Consider the following 23,180-nt stretch of genomic DNA (forward strand, 5'->3'; position numbering starts at 1 on the left):
GTGCTGGTAAGTTTTATACTATGGAGAATATTTTTATCCTTATTTTATACATGTACATACATGTATATGAAAAATGACGTGACTGATACATCCTCTTTTAAATTCTGTGATGTGGTACTCACGGAATAGGAAGAACTATGTAAGGTTACATACTTGTACACTGTTACTGGTATTTGTGAAATCTCCCTTACATACATTCCTTACATTACCACCTTACTTAGGTGTGTTTCCATCCCAAACAATCTATGCATACACAGAAAATACAAGTTATATTTTACCAGATATCCTCTCTCTGCTACCAACATTCTTAAAAGTTAAACACAACTCAACATTATCTGTGTACATGGATAAAATATAGTAAATATTATTATACATTTTACCAGATGTCCCCTCTCTGCCACAGGTAAGAACATTTTAAAATGTAAGTCAACATTATCTATGCACATGGAGAAAATATAACACATGTACATTTTACCTGATATCCCTGTTCTGCTTGCAACATTCTGAAATATTAATCCATAACATAAATCTATACATGATAGTCTAGGTTTTATATGTCTGTGTACCTTCACTTTGTATGCAAGACTTGAAATGATATGCTTGATTGGTCACAGGGTTGGTGAATGTCCAGGAACTATGCACATGTAAAACAGCAATATAAACTAACATTTGTGTATGTAATATGTGTGTGTGTTTAAATTAGTTTATTTGTCAAGCAAAGTAATTATTTCAATCTTGCAAGTAAACAGTTGTAGTGTGAACAACAGAAATCAATAAACTGACTGGTTGACATTTAGTCAACAATTAGTCTTTTCAACCGCAGACAGACATTGGAATAACATTTAATGAAATAATCAATAAATCATCAAAATACACTTATTCATTTGTTTCCATTACTTAATGGGACATTTAACCTTGAACCTGTGGTTCTCCATAATGATAAGGGGTCAACTGGTGCAGTAAGTGTGATGATTGTTATAATTACTCCAATTATAAACACAAACCACAACAAACTGTTACATGTAGATTAAGTTAATGGTGTGACTGAAAATCTGATGTTCCAGTAGTTGTCTAGTAACCAGGGTAGAGTTTTTATTTGTAGGTTTGGAAAACAAAGTTAACATATGGAATCAGGTAAAACTTATAGAGATTATTAATCCTTGTATCATGATGTTAATTGGAAACTTGGTTTAAAATATGCAGGGAAATTACTTAGATTTTACCAATTTACTGCCTAACATTCTTAGATACGTATTCGTGTTTGTTGAAGATTGATGTTTACAAATTAAATGTAATGTTTTCTTGCAAATCCTGGCCAAAACTATTGTATTTTTCCCCTTTATGTGTAGTGATTAAAGTGAGAGACAGCTATCTGCAAATCTCAAGGGCTTTATTATTTGCAGTTCTATGGATAATTGTATATTCTGTTTACACAAGCAAATCTAAATGAAGGTGTCTTGACCATGACTAATCTAATTACCTACAAATTAGGTGTGCTTACACAAAGAAATCCTCATTTTCAGTGAGAAAAACAACCTTAATAAGTCTCTGATGTAATGGAAGTAAAAGGGATGGGTGTCACTCTCGTTTGTTTGTTATGTCACATTGTTTGCAGTAGGTATTGGCCTAGCACAACATTAATGATTTAAAACATGTATGTGTGTTTTAGTATTCATAGAAAGTATACAACTGTGGCTGGTTTGTGCCATGAGCACCTTCAAGTAAATAGTGACAAAGACAAACACATCCTTTCACACAACCCCTCCATGGAATGTCTCCCTCATTAAATTATGTCTGGTTTTTATGTACTGGTAGTAATGGCCACCATAACAACCTATGTCCCTAAAGTATTAACTTCCTGTTTATAAGTGCAGGCTATGACCTTACATGTCCTCTGACCATGGACTATTATTACAGTGATTGGTATACACTCAAATGTTTAACTGTTATACTTTTCAAAAGGTTGTAGAGATTATCCAAATATATGGAGTGTGTTCATGTATATGTAATGTATACAATGAATGGTGTTTGTAACCCATTTAGCAAAATATGCACTGTATAATATTATTGCTAGTATGGTGATATTAGAGTTATGTGTTTACAAAACCTTTTCAATTTTGAAAGCCGTGCAGATGCACTTTACAAAATGAAATAGTATTAGTTATTGAAAAAAGTGTAAGGTAGGGTTGAACATTTGAAAGCCTAGCCCTATAGTACTACTGATTTAAATATTATGAAATTATTTCTAGAAGTATTTGTCATCAACAATATTCAACATTGGTGCTGGTAGTCCAGTATATTCAGAAATTTTTATTTAGAAATGGAGATAGGAAAGGAAAGGAACATATTTCTTATGTGTCTAAATTAATTTCATATACTGTAAAAGTGTACAAAATGTATGCTGTTTCCAAAAATCAGAAATTATATCAAGGTCACATTCGTGATAAATAGTTCTCTGAAATTACAATACAGTATGTACATATACAAGTGTGTGTGTGAGAGACATGAACCTGCTACTAATGATACATGGGTAAGTTGTGTTGGTGTTTTCCCACTCCTGTTTCAATCAATTATCATTGTAGATTAATCAGTCTCGTCTCAGCCATGATCTTCAATTGACAAGTACTATGTTGAAAATCACCATGATGTACAGTTTTATACAGGTACCCCAGGTACTGTAACCCCATTCACCCATATTGTAAAGGATGGGTAGTGTTTCACTTATGACAATATAATCTTACAAGATATGCTTATTCTCATGAAGCATGCACACCTCTGATGATGATGAGATGTCAATAAAAATTAGGATTCACTTCCAAGGAAAGTTTTGATACACATTCAGGGTGGTTACATGGATATCGCACAAGTTCATGTACACTAAAAAGTATAGGCAAGAAGGTAAATAGGTTTCTAGAATTACCCCAAGACAGTATGGGTTTACTCTACTATGGCACCTTGTACTATGTAGTAGTACTATAGGACCAACATGCATTCGCAAAGACTGCCTCAGGTGGTAGGACTTATAGATTTTTTTTGTTGCAAAGTGAATTGGTGTTAAAATTCAGGATGTCCTGGATACAGTCACATAGCATTTGTATCATGCGTCATTGACGTCATTCAGCCAATACATACAGCCATGATTTATGAAGTCATTATAACAATACAGATGATGATGTAGACAATAGATAATGTTAGACACAGGTGCTATGTGAACATTTTTCAATATATTGTACATCAATTTTGTCTGTTCACATTGACGTACTTGACTTGATTGACTCTATCAGAGTTGTAAAACATGCATCGTTGCTGAAAATATAGATTAATCAAGATAAATATGTTTGATAATTGTTGATAAAAAAAGAAAGACTTAGATGGGCTTTGAGTCAAATGAGGAGAATCTTAAGCCTGGGGAACATGTCTTGCAAAAATGAAACTATGATGATTCTATAGAAATGAGTGACATTCAGGTAAGTGTTTTTAGAACTAAGTGTAATTTGTGTATAAGTGAAGCAATCAAGCTCCATTTTGTACTAATTCACCCATTACTGTAATTATAACATGAGATTGCTACATAGAAATCTGACCTTCAGCTTATATTGTTTTCAGTGGAGAAATAGCTAGAGCCTCCATCAGTGCATGACAGACAGTAATAGTTTTGTAATGCATATTTTTGAGTGCTTACTTGTATGATTCCTTTCAAAATTTCATCACAGACAAGAATTGCAAGTTACTTATGTTCTTTTTATTGACAATAGTGGATGAAAATGTGTGAATTTAAGCTGATTATGTGCAGGTGAGAAAGTGTGAATGTGTGAATGCCTATATTAGAATTCTGCCTTTCTCTCTTAGAAGGTGATAACAATTTAGGTACATGCAAAGTATACTGGTGTGAGTGTACTGTACAAAGACTGTCTCAAAATCAAACTGAAGGTCATGAACTACTTTCAGTGAAGAAAGCTTTCTTTATCACTTTGCACTTGTTCAAACTGTGTACAGTTATATGTGTCTAGTATGTTTATTGACACAATAGATATTTACTTTGACCCACATGTTTGGAGTGTCATACAAGGTCAGCATGTAGTCTAACTGTGGACTTGATAGGTCACACAACTATTTATAAACTGACAGACAGAGATTTCAACACAGCAGTACAGTGTTTAGAATTCTGGAGATGAAACTTGATGATGAGTTATGTGGTAAGAGAGGTCAGAGGCATGTAAATGATAAGAGTACGGATTTGAGTTGCTCTTGTGAGGTTGTCCGGCCCTGCACCTGACATGTATTTCAGTAGGATTTGATACATGCCTGTCAAACATGTGTAATGTATATGTTTAGTGGAGCCACTAAGTTCTGGGTGTATAAAATGAACTATGTGTGTATATACATAACTCAAATTGTGCATTGCAGTATATTTGCCAAGGATTGAGAAATGCGCTAACTAAATGGTACAATCTGGTTAAATTCACATGGTTTCTGATGCCATATGCCATAATCCATTAAGTTTATTGAGACATTCCAGTAACATGCTTTGGGAACTCAGGTAAACTTAACTAATGTACTGCCATTACATGTGTTTATAGTAAGACATTGTTTATTTTGCATAGTGGTTGCATCTCTGATAGTATGCATACTTAATCTGTAGTATTGTATATATGGTATCTATACGTAATGGGGAGAAGTACAGAATACAGACTTATATGCATCAACAAACCATGGAAATTTATGATGCTTTCAAAATTTTTAGCATGATGATGCTTTTTATATGTATCAAAAACTATGGTGTATGAGACTGGATTACCTCTTGACTTTTGACATGTTATCAAAATAAATGTGACAAGTTATATTTGTACAGCCACATTAATGATGTCAATGGCCACAATGATGATGTCAATGTGACCTTTCATATTCAACATCATAAATGATGAAATACAAAATGTATTCACTCTAAGTTTTGTTGACAACCAGTTTTCTTCAGATGATCCCAAGAATACCTTGAAGGTCAAAAATGCATGTGACATATTCAGACTAAATTGACAAATGAATATTATATAATCAGTGCAAATATGGCAGTCACACTTCAATGAGTTAGCTAGCTGGCAACCAAAGCATTCAATTCTGTCGGCTTCACTTTGAGTCTGTTTGAAGAGCGCCCCCAGGAGGTAGGTTTGTGAGTACTTCTTGTGCTTTCAAAAAATCTGTGTCCTTGAAAGTACATATTTGTTCCTCTTTATGGACAGTTTGCCCTCCTTAGCTAATGCAATCCACATGTTTACCTCCAAGCAACATTCAGTTTACTTTCATTGACAGTGATATTTTGTTCCTGTTCATAAACAGCTTGATGTTTGTTCTTTGTTTCATGATTTGCCATCCCAATGACAAAAGACTAAATTTTAACCTTTATACAGTATTAAACAACACAAATGAACTGTTGTTTGAAACATTTCATTTCTGCTGTATTTCAACAGCTTGATTTTTTTGCAAGTACAGTAATATAAGTGGTCCTGTTTTATGAGGGTGACCATTCCTTAAAAATTACTTATTGATTGCAGTTGAGAAGCTTGGTAAAAATGGCAGGTAAAGGCCAATAGCTTTTACTTTCGTGTCATCTATATGGACTTACAGTAAAACTTTGATTATCCAAACCTTCCCAGGGACGTTGATTTTGTTCAGATATGCAAACAGTTTGGTTAATTGATGCCATACATTGTATAGAGATATACATGTAGGCAGCCGATCATCAGATGCATTCCACACAATAGAACTTGAATTATACAATAAAAATTTTGGGGACATGATGCACATTCAGATGACCGAACAATTTGGATAATTGGAATTTTACTGTAATTGCTAATTGTTGTTTCACCTCATTTGTTACCCTTGGTGTTTGATGGTTGTTTGTTAAATAGCAGTAAGATCCATATGATATTGAAGTGGAATTCTAATTGTCAATTCATCAAATTATAGTCACTCTGTCACTTTATAATTGTACAATCTATCTCAATTATACAAACCACAGTATACAGTTTCGCTTATATAGTACGTATACCACCAGTATCAATCTGATGAAATTAGTTTATAGTACATATGCTAGTATAAGTCTGGAGAAATTTAGTTCAAGGAGGAAATGACCTTTTATGGCCAGGAACAGGAAGGGTTCATTTTTATGACTTGGTCTTGGAGATTGTACTGGAAATATCAGAATATCAGAAACAAGGAAGGAAACCTTTCATATGGAAAATAATTAGATATTTATCCCCAATATTTTCCTTCATTCAGCCAAGGAAAATATAGGTTACCTAAGGGGCCTTGTCTAGCCACTCCTTTTGTTCACACTCTTAGGCCACAAGTATTTTCCAGTTGAATGAAGAAAAATATTGGGGAATAATATAATTAAACCTCCTCAAGCATAATTCATGCAAAATCGGGTAAAATAATGGTGATTTAGAATGTTTTTGACTCATATTTCAAGCACCACAGAACAGTGATGTGGACACAGATTGTCATGACATAGAACAACCAGGGTATATGATCCATATTTTCTGTTCAAAGACAATACATGTATATTGGCTTGTGCATGGTATTATTTGATTTATTTATTGGTGACAGCCTCAAGCCACTTCAGTTGTCAGCATTAGCTATGTTAACACATTGAGCAAGATAAGATAGAGATTTGATATCAACGGTTACTAATGATAAATTATATACAGTAAAGTATACAGTTCAACTCAAGTAGAAATGGATGGATTACTTCCATCATGTAAACCTTAAAATTTGAAAGTACAGTATTGTTTTAATTCTGCAGAATGTAATGTTGTATTGAAACTGTTGTCATATGAAGGAAAAAGAGTCTTAGTAATCATGGTAGAAAAGTAATGGGAATACAATTTTGAAAATGTGGAAAAAAGAACTCTGAAGTTGATAATAAATTCTTAACAAGCAAGTATGAAAAATACACCCATTTAGGATGTGAAATAATAGTCCTGAAAATATAGTATTCAAACAGTTGTCATAAGATGGAAAACAAATTTCGTCTGGTAGAAAATTTATGATGAGATTATACATTCAAAGTGTGGGGAAAAAGAAGAAAACTCTAAAGTTGAGAAGAACTTCATAACAAGCAAGTATGAAAAATATACCCGTTTGAGAGCTGAAGTAAAGAATTTAGATTGAAAACATTTGCTGCATTGAACTGTATTGAAAAAGTATGTGTAAATGTCATGTAAAATATGTACAGAGAAAGAATGACGATATGCACTGAAAAGTTAACTTATTTTGATTGTGTTTTGCAGCTGTTTATGTAACTTTAACTTGGGTTAAATTGTCCAACCTTTATTTTGTGCTCTTCAACTGCAAAATTCCCCACTTTATTTATACATTGTTAATCCTGTCAACTTTACTTGGAGACTGGAGTGCACTTTTCAATCTGGCCCAGAATAACTCCTTTCCTATTTCATCATCTGTCCACTCTATGTATGTTTTCTTGCACAGCAGCTTCTTTAGCCTTCTCGGCATAGTGTTTTGTGGTATTGGCTTCAACAGCACCAGTACTAACACATCTCTGCCTTCTTCAAACAGTCTATGCTGTGCCATTTCAAATTCATAGTAACACCACTCACTAGCTACAAAGTTAGGTGAAAGAACAAGAAGTGTTTTCCTGCTGGCCTGGATACTGTCCAGAATGTTGTCACAGATAGCCTTACCTGGAATGAAATGTCTATAGTCTGTACACAGCTTGAATGGGGAATCTCCACTTTCTAAGGTTGGAACGAGGGTGCGTAACACCCACTGTAAATCCTTGCTGTTGTATGACACAAATGCATCAAAGGGTTTGTCATGTTGTTCCTCATCACATATTTCACGGTATCCTCTAACTCGCAAACGGAGCAGGAAGCATCCATATCGAATGTACCACCTGTGGTAGATAGCGACACTAAGAATAAGGACTACCAGAACAAAAAGTACACTGCACACTGTCGTGATAATGATGGGAAAGGGTGGCAAGCACTGTAGAGTTGAGGGGTCAAAGTCTTTCAGTGGAAAGTCATAATTACCATCTTTAGAAGTACATGTGTAAGTGCCATACCGAGGTAAGTGTACTTTGACATCTCTGTCAATCCAGGTACGAAACCACACTAAATCACAGTCACATTTCAGTGGATTGAAAGATACATCAAGGCTATCTAACAATGGTAGGTGTTGTTCTCCTATCATGTCCTCAGTTATTGATGTAAACTTGTTGGCATAAAGTTGAAGTATTCTGATTGATGTAACATTCCACTCTGGTCCAATCATACCAGTTATCTGGTTGTTGTTGATGTGGAGTTCCATTAGATATGAGAGTTGTCCTAACACAGATCTGTCAATCACCGACAGTAAGTTATTTGACAAATCAATGTAACGTAACATAGGCATTGAAGTGAAAACATCCTTTGAGATTGACACAATTGCCGAGTTAGACACATATAGTAATTCTAATTTTGGAAAGTTTAGCCCATATTTTATCCAGTTCTTGTTGAAATTAGCTCCCCAAGCCCCAGCTTGTCCATGATTGTCGTTCAGTTTCAATTCAATTAAAGATGTCACACCGGTGAAGATCCAGAGCTCTGGGTAAGTCCCACTGAAATCTACCTTCTGTAAGTGTACTAACGGAGCCAATGATGAGTGATACTCATTCATGAAGAAAGCATGGCGATTATCTGCGAAGTCAAGTTCACGTAGTGATGTCATGGTCACTAAATTGTCTTGAATTATTCGTGGTATGAAAATGAGCTCGTTTCCACAGAGGTTCAGAATTTCCAGCTGAGGTAAGTTCTTCAGGCAGCCATTACTGATGGCAAGATCAGACAATGATGTGTAAGCTAGATTCAGTTCCACTAAAGTAGGCACAACTCTGAATGCATCATGTAGTATTGGATTCTTTAAGCTGTTATGTGACATATTGAGTACTTTTAGCATACCATTGACAAAGGGTTTCAAGTTTGGTACTGAAAATAAATGACTGGATGTCAAGTCTAAGACTTCAAGAAATTCTAGCCCAGTTAGAGCAGCTTCATCCAATAAACAAAACCCATTTGAACTCAAATTTAAATGTTTCAGAGATGTTATGTTTGAAAAAGTTCCAGGAGTTATGCCAACAATATCATTTCTTGAAACATCAAGTATTTCAATGGAGGAGTTAGCTAGGCCATTTAGTAGATCTGCAGTGAGATGTTGAATACTGAGACCAGTTGTTAGTTCCAAGTAAAGCTCTTTTGTAGCTGGAGAAAATGGACCGGCAAGCAAAGTTTGTATAGATAACTCTGGAATGACAACTTCATTCAGAATGATACTTGTTGTTGGGAGATGACTGAATGCCCCAGGACTGAAGTAGGTGTCATGGCAATATGCATTCTCCATATCATGCCAGTCTGTGAAGTTACAACTGTTGGTATATACTTCAGTCAACTTTGTCAAGGCGTGAAGTTCAGTGCCAAAATCTATGTCAGACATAGGGCCATCAATAAACAACATGTGTAGATTAAGCAGAGGGGCCAAAGCATCTAGAGGCAGAGTTTTCATCATTGTATTATTCAGGTACAGTTCACGTAGTTGTGTGAGGTGAGAAAAAGTTGCTGGTTGTAGTTCAGTTATGAAGATCCCACCCAAGTCTAAAACTTCTAGCCTCTCTGTATATAAAAATACATCTTCAGGAAGTTTGTAGATGAAATTGTAACTTAAACGAAGAGTTTGCAGTTTCCTGGTATGGATGAAAAGCTCCTTCGTCACATTATTGAGGCCTGCAAGAGTAAGATCAAGATTACGAAGATTGTGCAGTCCTGTGAAGGTTGCAGGTGAAATATGAAAACCTCCAGTAAACCCGTAGGCAGTACGCAGTAATCCCAGGTATTCCAGACTGGAGAGAGTCTGAAAGGAGTGTGTTTCAATTGTTTTGATTGCATTCCGACTTAGATCAAGATGTGTAAGATTTGCCATTCCATGAAAACTATTGGGGGTGATCCCTGTGATGTTGTTACGAATAAGGTCAAGGTGTGTTAGACTTAAAGGCAAATCAGCTGGTATGTCAATGAGGTCTTGAAGACTGCAGTCCAAATAGGTCATGTTGAAAGTTTTACATGGTCTTGATGATGGTGATTGCGATGGGAGACGTAAACTACTGCCACTGGTCTGGTCAGCTATACATACTGTAACAAGTAATAAATGGAACATCAACTTACTCGTCATGGTCTTGGTATAACGGTGTAAACACTCACCAAAAAACTGCTGTAAGTTCTTGACCATTTTATGACTAGCTACCATAAGTCAGCTGATTAATCTTTCAAGAGCTTCTTGTGGAGAATATGTTATATGCAGCAATATAATTGTGTTACTGTAACGGTCAAAGTGTCCAACCTTCCAGTTTTTCAGTCGGCTGACATCTCCTTATTTTGGTCTCTACTCTGTCTGTTGATGTTTCCTGTCCCAGTGCGCTGTACAAATCGATTAATGATTTATGTATGTAAATGGTAAATCCCATAAAACTGTGATAAGAATGGATACATTAGACTAATTAATATGTGTATTTGGCTGACCGGTAAAAGTCATCCCAGGTCAAAGTTTCTATATTAGGAAAATGTAGTTCCTTTTATAGAACCACAGCAGGGGTTCACAACCTTATATGTAATGGATAAATGATGTAATTGCTTTTTAAAGTAAGTAAACAACAGTTGAAGGAGTGGTTTGTGATTTCAATATTTGTTCAGCACAGAAAATGAAAGAATTTTCTGTTAAAGCCTTTCAAAAGTACAACAGTAACGTAGCATTGGTTTGGGTGTGAAGTGTCACCTGGTACCAAGTGACACAACAATGTAGGCTCATTATGAATATGAGATTCAAAGGGCATTTTGTGATCATGTGGATTTTAGTCATTAATAATACATTTGTGTATCAGCTCAAATTCTATAAATAAGTATATTATATCTAACCTTAACTTGCCCCCTTTCCCCCTCCCCTCCTTACAAAAGGAAAGTACATTGGAGATCCCAGTATCCATTCAGGATAGCTTTAGTGTATATATGAAAAGGAATATATATGCTATGAGTATGATATGGGTATTGTGTAGTCTTCCTATATAGGATGATATTTCCATCACAACATGGGAATCACTCTGTAGAAATTCAATACATGAACTCCTGGGTGGACCTACATTTGAAAACATAAATACTCTCTGACCTCTATAAAGACTTATACAAGGAAGAGATTTTTGTTTCCATATTCATCACGTTCTTAATGTTCATAGATTTAAAAACATTTTTTTTTAGAAAACTTACAAGGGGGCTATATCTTACCATTTTGTTTCCTGAAAATGTATTTTTGAGGATCAGATGTTATGAATGGTCTTACACCTGCACTAGCTGTAACTGGAGCATTATTTTTGGAATCTCACAAGCAACAATATCTTCACTGTTAAAATACCAATGATTAGACATTTTACATGTTATTAGACCCAAAAATCAATTTGATAGGGTATATTGCATCCTACTATACATGTATATATGTGAGAGATGTTTTGGTGAAGTAAAAAAATGACATTTTTCTGTTGTTTCTCATCAGGTGGGGTAGGGGACTTTGGGTTTGCTGAAGCTCTGTTTAAATTAGGTGATGGCAAGTTTGAGGTTTTCTGAATATGAACAGTTTTTAGGGAATTCACCACACTGTAATGTGGATTGAAGCATATCCCAAAATTGTTATAAAGTACATGTCATTTACGGAAATACACAAGCTTCTAATTTGTGTATGTAGTGTGGGGGTTGTGTGGTGGGAAAGGAGGGGTGGGGGTGGGGGTGGGGGATGGGATCTTGTCATGAAAGGGTTAGTGTACTATGGTTAATCACTAATTTAAGTGTCATCTTGTCATAATAATTTATATATCATGCATGTACATTTGTATTTTAATGACCACAATGACACATGTACCTTATAAATGAGTTGCTATAAAGGTGGACCTGTGTTGTGAACAGTCACAGAACTATAATATGTAGTATTTACACATTTCAAAAGAAACTCTTGGTACTGGTATGCCTCTCTGCAGAACTACGTGTACATGATTTAAAAATATACATTTCTATGATATCAGCAATTACCACAAGTAAGAAAAATGTATGAAACTTAAGTATGTGTAACTTTTCCAGGCAGAGGTGTTCGTTACTTCTGATGACTAAAAGCAATGTGATGTGACAGCAGGTAAATAATGGGACATTCCTTTCATGTACCAAATACTAAATAGGTATAGAATGTTGATAACAGCTATGACTTTTGACAGCTTTCGGTTCCTCTAAAACCCCCATGTATAGTACAATGTGCATTTCAAACTAAAAACAGCATATATGGAAGTGTTTACTTCAATTCACAATGCTTGCTCACGAATGTTACAACAGTCATGAGTATTATTCGTTGGGTTTATACCAAGTCAGCTGCCACTTCCTTGTTTGTTCCTCCTGTGCAGCCATATAAATTCTGATCGTGAAATTGAAATTCATATATTCTGAAGCCTACATGAAGGACAGTATGGCAAGACACTGTGGAAATCATACATGGATGAATGTTGCACTCTTCTCCTTCATCTTAGTCTGGTTGATCGACATTCCTGCAGTTCTTACAACAGTATCACCATGGAAAGTTTACAACCAAAGCTATGTGTACATAGACTACAACATTACAGCTATACCAGAAAATCTACCTGTGTACTTGACCCATCTAACTATGGTAAAGAATAATCTACAGCAGATACAACGATCAAGTTTCACCAAACTCAGTCAACTCAAAGTCTTGGAGGTGAGACAAAATCCATTGACATCGGTCCAACTAGGGTCATTTTCAAACCTGGGTAAATTGGAAACGCTTAGTCTCGTTTGGCCAAGGAATAATCCAACATCCAAAAACCAGTATCCATTCAATTTGAGCCATCCAGTTCTTTTTGCTGATACATTTTATGGCCTGGAAAACCTTAAAGAACTACAGCTTACTCTGATGGGAATCACATATGTACACAAGGAATATTTTAAGCACTTAACAAATCTGGAGAAATTGGTACTGAGTTACAATCCAATCAAAACCATTTACAATGACAGCTTTGACCATGCCGCCAAACTGAAATCACTGAACTTGAACTTCACCTTCATTGACACTATCCATGTGAATGCTTTCAAGAATTTGAAGCACTTGAGAGAATTGTACCTGTGTCCAACCAGGTTAACACTGATACCTTCAGATGCTCTGTCACTATTGCCAGAGCTTCAGGTTCTTCACATTGGAGGTGGATTCAATCAAGTGTCTTTCACTGAATCTACAAAAGCTTTGTCTCGTTTGGAGGACGTAGTCATTCAGGCAGCGTACACCACCTGTGAGTACAGGTCTAATTCTCAAGCAGTCAGTCTTCAACCGAGTGCATTTAAATATTTGCCGTCAAAATCACTGCGAGCAGATGATAACCACATCAAACTTTCAGTGAATTCAGCCTTTGCTATGAAGTTGTATCCCATTTTCTCACAAGCCACAACAAAGTTATCGATATCAGATATTTTTTCACCTGATATTGAAAGATTTGTTAGTGAAATCTACCATATTGATCATTACCTACCAAAGAAACTAGCTACATTGAACCTATCATACAATAGATTGAACAAGATACCAATGAGGGGAACCTGTTTTGAAGGACTATCAGAACTGAGACTCTTAAATTTGAGCTATAATTCACTCACTGACTTCGGTCCTGACATATTTGATGGTTTGAAAAAACTCGAGGTTTTGGATTTATCTCACAATCAAATAGATGAACATGCAATCCAGTCTCTCAAGACATTCTCATCTTGTGGTTACAGTCTAAGAGTGCTCAATATATCTTCAAATACGCCAGTTGCACTTGATTTCACAAGTTCCTCGATAGACCTACAACATTTAAATAACATTTTCAATATAGTAACACTCAAAGAACTTTATCTAGAATCTATGACACTACGATCACACCACACATTGATCAATGACAGTTTGTGTAATATTCCAAATCTTGAAAAGCTTAGCCTGAAGAACAATCGTCTGAACACCGCACCTTTGTGTTTGCAGCAGATGAAATCACTCAGCTGGCTAGACCTATCTCACAATCATTTTATTGGTAAACAAAGTTATTTCCTTTCTGTGTTACCACTTTTAGAGTTTGTTGACTTGTCAGGTAGTAGTTTCGATGTGGCTATGTTTCAAAATGTTACTTCTTTGAAAGAATTAGTGTTAGTAGATGCTGTTGACAACAATGATGGTGATAAAGGTAGAGACAAGTTAGATGATAAGTTGAATCCTTGCTGGGAAAAGTTAGAATTGGATTTCCCTTATCTATCTATTTTTGTACTGACTAACAGTGAAATGACGTACCTTTCACAATATCTGGTTAGCAGCATTCTGAAAGTGACCAGGCTCCTGCTTCCTGAAAACCAAATCTCCACACTAGATTTGTCATTGCTAAGTCAGTTAACACAATTACAATACTTAGATATAAGTGGAAATAATATTAGGAAAGTTGTTGGTAGTTCTTGGCATCTGCCTCATTTACACACATTGCTGCTGGCCAGAAATGGGTTAAGGTATGTTCCAGAGCCACTCGTCAGTAAGGAGAATTTACCATCACTGGAAGTTATAAATGTTTACAAGAATTCACTACAGTGTGATTGTCACTTGAGCTTCTTCCGAAAGTGGGCTCAGCATGATGTGACAGTGAAAGTGATTGGTTTTAACGATGATTGGTGTTCTTCCCCTGAGCCAAGAAGGGAGGTACCACTACGTGATTTTGATCCCTGGCTTTTGAAATGTGAGTCACTGCTCCATGTCTATTTGTCTGTGAGTCTAGCATGTATAGCTGTTGTTTTCTCACTGGTTACAGGTTTGTGTATCTACAATCGATGGTACGTAAAATATGCTTGTTTTTTGTTTCGTGTGAAAGTTCGAGGGTATCATGAATTGGTTGATCTCGAAGAGGTACAGAAACCTTTTCATGCGTTTGTGGCGTATAATAGTGAAGATCAAAATTGGGTCTTGAGACAGTTACTTCCACATTTAGAAAGTGGCGATCCACCTAAATTTAAGATCTGTGTTGACTTTAAGAACTTCATACCAGGCAGATATATAGTTGATAATATCATAGATAGTATCCAGGAAAGCAGAAAGACAATTTTAGTTTTAACTCCAAACTTTGTGAAAAGTGAGTGGTGTTACTTTGAAATGGAAATGGCATTGCATAGATTATTTGAAGAGAGTAGAGATGTTGTAATACTAGTTCTATTAGAGCCAATCCCTGACAAAGATTTACCTAGAAGGTTGAGGAGACTTTTCACTAAGAAAACTTACATTGAATGGCCTAAAGAAGACTGTCACACAGCCAGAAAATTGTTTTGGGCAAAGTTAGAAGATGCGTTGAAGATTCCCAGTAAAGTTGATCGCATTTGTACATTGTAGATCATGACATCATTGACCTGTGTGTGGGTTTTGTTTTGAAGGGAGAAAGTGTTGAATTTCAAAACAATGTACAGCCTACAGAGGGCGCTGTTTACTTACCAATTGCAACATGTGTCTCTGTAGTTTCTTGATATGTTAGTATCCAGTCATTCAGCATTTATATGTGATTTCATTATTCTTGTTTTGAGCTATATTTGTACTTGAGTTCTTAAGTAATCAAGTACAATTTAAACTATTTTTCATATGTGAAATGAACAGTTCATACAAGTACATGCAGTTTGCAAGTGTATTTGATTGCTAAAAGCTTCCTGGGGTTGTACATGTACATATAGCCAAAAGTGTTGAAATTTAAACAGACAGTTTTAGTTAGTGTTCATTCCAGTTTTGTGATTTAAATTTATCTAAAAGTTTTCATCTGGGTTTCATATGTGTATATATGTAGGCAAGAGTATGGAGCCACATGGTATATATTGAATCAGTACATTCACCTGACAATTCAATTGTATGTGTAGTATGTGCTAATGTATTAATATATTAAAACATGTATGCCTATGCTAGCAAGAAGTTGTATGTTTTCAGGACACTATGTCCATACTCAGAAATATACATTTTACCTGCATGAAAATCTTGGAATCATTTAAGGTGTGAAAGTTTTTGAAATTTGGTGAGAAGTGCGAAAATGAAGTGCAGCAATTGCATTGATGCCAGACCCCTTCCCTCCCCTAAATAAACAAAGTTTGCTTATTGTGACATTTTGCGATTGTCCCGTAATACACTGTTAATTCCATGTTAGCATAGTCTCGTGATCACATTCAGCCTAAAAACTGATTATCTGGCATATTTGTTGGACTTTCCAAACCTCTGTTAAAAAAGAAACCAACTTTATCTTTCAGTTTCATGGTGGTCAAGTGTTTAGGGTAAATTGACCTGAGAGGAGTTCAAATGAGATTATGATATCATCACTCAAGTCATAGCAGTGTTCATGCTGTGGAATTACTACCATTATCATGAATGAGTGTGTATCATTGTCTGATATCAAAAAGTGTGATGACTCTATTTTATGTAAGGCAAGAACTCAAAGTCCTTTGGCGTTACCGTGTTAAGGCTAGCCACCAGGTTGCAGAGTACATGACAACAAAACAATTTATTGTCAAACTGAAAGAATAACCGTCTGTTCGAAATTCTCTTTGATGCCGATACAGGCAAAAAGAGAGAAGAATTGCTTCTGGTCAGGACAGTTTGTCAACAAACGTGTCACACAGTCTACTGTTTATGGCAGTTACTTTTCTTTTTATTTAGTACTTTAGCGCAAGTGTGTACATGTGTATGTGGGGCTGATATCATTTGCTTGTTTATGATTGGCTCTGCAGTTGTCTTCATTGAAGTAGGGAGGGTTATTTTTGTGTTTCCCCACGGATGTGCAGACTGTTTGGGCTGAACAAACACACACACACACACACACACACACACACACACACACACACACACACACACACACACACACACACACACACACACACACACACACACACACACACACACAAGACCGATGTGGTGGTATTTACAAACTTTTAAGTGATGACCAGAAACAATTCTTTTTCTTTTCTTTTTTTGCCTTATGTTTCAGATTCAACCATTGGTCTTGCAATATGAACACATTATGTTGTTACAAGACATTGCAGTAGTTTTGTTAAGGGTTGTAAGCAGGTAAAATCTACCTGAGTTCCCCTATCATTTTTAAATTATGGTGAAACGATGCCAGTTTTACCATATTCCCCCTTTCTGATCCAGCCACAGCAATGTATGCATGCCATGATGGTCAGAATTAAATAAAGCGATGTGACGTGACTGAGTATTGTTGATATGGAATTCAAATTTGTAATTGTATGTTTACCTGTACCTTTTGTGATTCCAGGAAGATTTATTGTAAACTACATGTATGTGGAGATGTTACACCACAGAAAAGTTCAGTAGTTTTGTAATGGGTTATTTGTGTTTTTCAATGAGTCACCACACCGGTTTCACTTCCTCATTTTGGAGTACATTGTATTGTGGGTGAAATTTCTTACCAGTCCTGGCTATTTAGCTGCTGTGTGTACATGTTCAGTCTTCCTCTCTCTAACTTAAATATCCACAAACAGTGAGTCTGACCACCGGTGTTCAAGTTCAAGTTGAAAATGAATTTATTGCAAGTTGCAAGTGTCCTGTTGGCAGTCTATGGAATTGGAGGTCTAGCTGTAAGCATTGCTAGCCAGGAATCTAGGCACGTAATGCCATGGAAAGTGTATAATCACAGCTATGTAAAAATCAGCTACAAGGTGAATGACATTCCATTGAACTTACCAGAATATCTGACTAGCCTGACAATTATCAACAGTAATATCACTCACATCAAAGCCTCTAGCTTTTCCAGATTCAAACAGCTGAAAACATTGGAAATTTCACAGAATTCTTTTGGAATGATTGAATCAAGACCATTTCTTGATCTGATGAACCTTGAGAATTTGATACTTTCGTGTTCAAGTCGTACAGTTGACAGTGCTGGCAATCCAAACATTAGTTATCCAGTTATTCCTTCAGATATGCTGTATGGATTGGAAAGTCTCACTTCTCTGAAGTTAATGATAATGGGCATCAAAACACTGTATAAAGACTTCTTTCAGTATACCAGAAATCTGCGTGTATTGGTGCTGAGGCGTAATCCCATACAAACTATCAAGTCAGATGCATTCGATTACTTGGACAAGCTGGAGATTCTTGACTTAACATATATATACATCACCAACCTGTATCCAGACACTTTCAGAATGCTGAAGAACTTAAAAGAACTGTATTTAGCACCTACCAGATTGACAGCAATTCCTTGTGATGCCTTGTCTAAGTTAGACAGTTTGAGAGTTCTGGATATTGGAGGCAGCTTTTCCAGTGTTTATTTTGAAGAATCAATGAAAGAGCTAGGCCATTTGGAAACCGTAACTCTCTATGATGTGTACACTAAAAATATTTTTGAGTATATTCATCCTAATTTCACTTTTATCGAACCAGGTGCTTTTGAGCATCTGTTGACCCAATCTCTAATAGTTGATGAAAACCAGATTTATGTGTCTTTTGGCGCAAACTATTCAAACTTATTCTCACCATCTCTTCGGTCGCTATCTTGTTCGGGTATTTCTTCCCCAATAACTGAACAGATTATTAGTGAACTTTATGTTATTACTTTCCTACCACCAAAATTAAGAGATATAAATTTGTCCAGTAACAAACTGAAAGAAATTAAGGAAGAATCTTTTAAGATGGTACCAGAGCTGAGAACACTGAATCTTAGTGCAAATGCTTTCCATACATTGGATCGATATTCATTTTGGGGGCTTCAGAAGTTAGAAATTCTAGATTTATCCAAAAATCAGCTAGATTCCACATCAATCCAAGCTTTGAGAGTCTTCGCTGAACCTGAGTATAATCTGAGGATTTTGAACATATCTGGAAATACACCGCTGGCAGGTAATATAGCTCCAAAGAAAATGGAAACAATCTTCAACATTGCAAGTCTTCGGGAACTGTCGCTTCAAACAATGAAACTTAGAATCAGGGACACACTGATTGAACTCAGTGTCTGTAACATTCCAAATTTGGAAGTATTACATCTAAGAAATAACTACCTTTATAAATTTACACCTAAATGTTTGGAGCGTTTGAAATCCCTGAAAGTTGCTGATTTGTCCTATAATCGTTTAAACCCATCATCTGTAATCGACTTTAATTTGTCACAGCTACCAAATCTTGAGTATATAAACCTATCTGGTAGTAGGTTTGACCTAGGTCTGTTGAAAGGTGCCGTGTCTATCCGAATTCTTGTACTTATCAATGGAAAGTCAACTGATCCTCGGCACCACTGGGATGACTCATTTAACACACTTTGGGAAAGGTCTCAGTTGAAATTTCCAAATTTGACCATATTTGTAATGACATACAGTCAGGTGTCCTTTCTTTCACAGCAAGTGTACAGTGGAATTCAAAATGCTGAAATGTTGATTCTTAATAAGAACAAGTTCACATTTTTAGATATGTCAGTGTTTCAAAATCATACCAAGTTACGATCCATAGATATGAGAGGTAATCCTATAGTAAGAGTGAATGGTAGTTCATGGCATTTACCTAAACTACATACACTGATACTTTCAGGTACTTTATTAACTTCTGTGCCAGAGTTTTTATTCAGTAAACAATTTCTGCCATCATTACAGATTTTGGACTTGGGTAAAAATAGTTTTAATTGTGATTGTCAACTGAGTTTGTTTAGAAAATGGGCACAAGAAGATCGTTTGATTCAAGTTGTTGATTTCAATAGTTATCAGTGTTCTCGTAGTGATAACAAACGTAAAGATTTGATGTATGTTAGAGATTTTGATCCTTGGCAATTGGAATGTGAATCTCTTCTCCATGTCTACTTGTCTGTGGGCCTAGCTTGTACGGTTGCTGTTTTAGCAAGTGTTGTTGGCTTGTGTGTTTACAATCGATGGTACATAAAATATGCATGCTTTGTCGTCAAATTGAAAGTTAGAGGCTATCATGAATTGATAGATTTGGAAGAAAAGGAGAAACCATTTGATGCATTTGTGTCATATAATAGTGTAGACGGCGATTGGATTTCAAGTCAGTTACTTCCACATTTAGAAAGTGGTGACCCACCTAAATTTAAGATCTGTGTTGACTTTAAAAACTTCATACCAGGGAGATATATAGTTGATAATATCATAGATAGTATCCAGGAAAGCAGAAAGACAATTTTAGTTTTAACTCCGAACTTTGTGAAAAGTGAGTGGTGTTTCTTTGAAATGGAAATGGCATTGAATAGATTATTTGAAGAAAGTAGAGATGTTTTAATTCTTGTCTTATTAGAGCCAATTCCTGACAAAGATTTGCCTCGAAAGTTGAGAAAACTTTTCACCAAGAAAACATACATTGAATGGCCCAAAGAAGACTGTCACACTGCCAGACAATTATTTTGGGTCAAGATGGAAGATGCATTGAAAATTCCCAGTAAAGTTGATCACGTACATAAACTGTGAATTTCTTCTGTATCATTGACATTTTTTTGGGTCACAATTGGCACATTTACATTGTATTACCAGTATAAACCATTCACAGATCTAGGAAATACCAATGGCAATGAGCTAAAAAGGTTCAAAGGTTCCAGTACCAGTTCTGAGGAGGCCAAATTACAAACATACTACATGGGAGTATACTTCATTATCTTGATGACCACTTGTAATACTAATATATGTAAAAAAAAAAAAAATATGATTTACTTTTTGCTGAAATATATAGTATTTTTTCGTATGTAGACTATGAGACCGGCAGTTTTGATGTGTCCATAAAAGTTGGAACTCTTGAAAATGGTATGTTATGGTACTTATGCAATCAAGTATTATGTGTATGTATGTTAAATTGAGAGTCTAGAGTCCATACATGTACTTTGTGTGTTTGTGCTTTGAATATGATTGTGCCAATGATCATAACTCATTCACAGTTTACAACTGAAGTGTTACTACTTTCTGATCACGACATCTTAAGATATATTGCAGATTCTTTGTCAGTGCTCCCAACAATTCAGCAAATTTTTAGTAAAGCATTTTAAAAAGCAGGATGTATATATTTCAGAAATAGATTTCAATGCAGTGTTCTTTACCAATTGGGAGAAGCTGTAGCTTTTCCCTTTCAATATAGCAATATGATTGTAGAGTCAGTATTGGTTAAGTTGATTTCTATACATACTGCCCTCTAGAAAAAGCATGGTCAATGCATCTTGATTTGATGTATTTCACCTCTGACAGTCTCACATTGCTGCCCACATTTCTGTGTGTTTTTTATTGAAAATTTGTAGAATTGCAGGTGACCTAAGGAGTCCAACTATGTGTACACTTTTGTTGTGTACTGTAAAAGATTTCTTTCCGTAGCATGTTTGGTGAAATGATATATACTTCTAAGTGAGTTGAAAATGTGAATGAAAGGTAAACTAGGTGTTTGAAAGTACAGAAGTAAGAACCAAGTGAATTGAAATAACATTTACATATTATATTGTATCGGTTTGTATATTTTGCATAACAGAAGTTTAAAATGATGAAAAAATAAAGTTTTATCTAAACTAATGTTGAATTTTTATTTTGTGGATGAGAAAGTTTATAAAAGACATAGGCTTTTATATCTGAAATGAAGTGATGTTGTGTTGATGTTGTGTTCGTTCTGGTATTGATATGATGCATATATAACAGACAAGCTGATTAAATTTATGATATATCATCGCTATAAAAGTTTTAATAACTGTAACATTTGTTACGAAGAAAATATTTGTTTCCTTTTCAAAGAAGCTTAAAGAACCAAAGGGAAACGCTTCTCCAAGAAATAAAGGCATTTTCATGAACTTTTGGTTCTGGAGAGTCACTTCATTGTTTTACCGTACCTACATATGTACAATATGCACAATTTCAGAGAACATCAAGTTGAAGTTTTCCCCCCATTTGGGGATCTTTGCTGTGGGCCACATTGCATCTTGGGAGTCAGCAGAAATGTGTATGCAATGGTTGAACAATTAATGTTCATGATATTTTCACTTTTAAGGTAATAATAGGCTTTTAGGGGTCATAAATGTTTTTATACGTCATTTGAATTTTTTAAAATTCCTAGATTACAGGTCATGGTGGTGCAGGTGTTGTTATTGAAAATATCCCACTCAAAATAGAAATGAACAGGAGATACATGTACATGTACAGTATGATTGAAAAACACACACAAACTGAACCAAAATGAAATATGAATATCAAATTCAATGCTTGTTGATACATGTCCCTTAAAGGTGATTCAAAATGCTCACATTCACTATCGCTAATTTGCTAGACGACATGTTTGTGAAATGCATTCTGGTTTTAAAACTTTTCAAAAGCGTCTGCAAACACCTTAAAATGACCTTTTTTCAGTCACTTCCCTTCGGATTTACTTCGAGAGTTTTCGGGTATTTCCGGTCCCACCTAGACCACGGGATTTTATGACGTCATAGAGAGACATGGATAGCACGTAGCCTATGACGAGCGTAGTCACTAGGTGAACAAAACTCAACAGCATTGTGAAAAAATACATTGCTAGTGGTTGTAACAGACACCAGTAAACAAAAACTACACTCTACATGTCTTATTAACCAACATTTACCGATATTTACTCACACTTTCTGACTAATTGGCAGTGTCTGTGGGTATAAATGCTAAAATATTATCTCCCCATATTATGGCAAAATAAATCAAAACAGCTAGACTACAGTGTAGATATACATATTAAACACTTGTAATGTCGCTCGCGTGTTTCAATTTATTTATCTGATTTTTTTTATTATTTGCCGAGGAGAAGCATTACAATATCTTCGACAGGCATGGCGTCGACAGCATATTATAGCCCACTATACTCGACTATACTCACTGATGTCGCCTTTTGAACGGCGCATTTAGCAACAAAGTAAACATATTTATCTTGAATAAATAAACTAGCTATTAGATTGCCATATCATCAGCAATAAAATTGTAAAGAATTGAGGAAATTTCGTGAGTTTAGTGTTGTCATTTACACGACTTTAGCAACTCATCTGGAAGAAAACTTGTATGGTTTCCCTTGTTGCGATATCACTTAATTTAATGCAACAAGCCTATTTAATATTC

General features: G+C 35.5%; 2 protein-coding genes across 2 annotated transcripts in view; both read left to right on the forward strand.

Moving 5' to 3' along the window:
- The window catches only part of LOC144434101 (rho GTPase-activating protein 21-like), a 108,096-nt gene that overhangs the window by 16,685 nt on the left and 68,231 nt on the right, over positions 1-23,180 (forward strand). The gene's annotated exons all lie outside the window — the stretch shown is intronic.
- Positions 17,631-21,536, forward strand: LOC144433914 (uncharacterized). Its single transcript, XM_078122318.1, has one exon. The coding sequence runs from the start codon at positions 17,655-17,657 to the stop codon at positions 20,544-20,546; it is 2,892 nt and encodes a 963-aa protein (XP_077978444.1). The 5' UTR covers positions 17,631-17,654; the 3' UTR covers positions 20,547-21,536.

This window comes from Glandiceps talaboti, chromosome 4, assembly GCF_964340395.1.
Source record: "Glandiceps talaboti chromosome 4, keGlaTala1.1, whole genome shotgun sequence".
NCBI classification, from domain to species: Eukaryota; Metazoa; Hemichordata; class Enteropneusta; family Spengelidae; genus Glandiceps; species Glandiceps talaboti.

Excerpts from the sequence above, each read along its gene's own strand:
- LOC144433914 (XM_078122318.1), top strand. The coding sequence starts at position 17,655 with ATGAATTTATTGCAAGTTGCAAGTGTCCTGTTGGCAGTCTATGGAATT.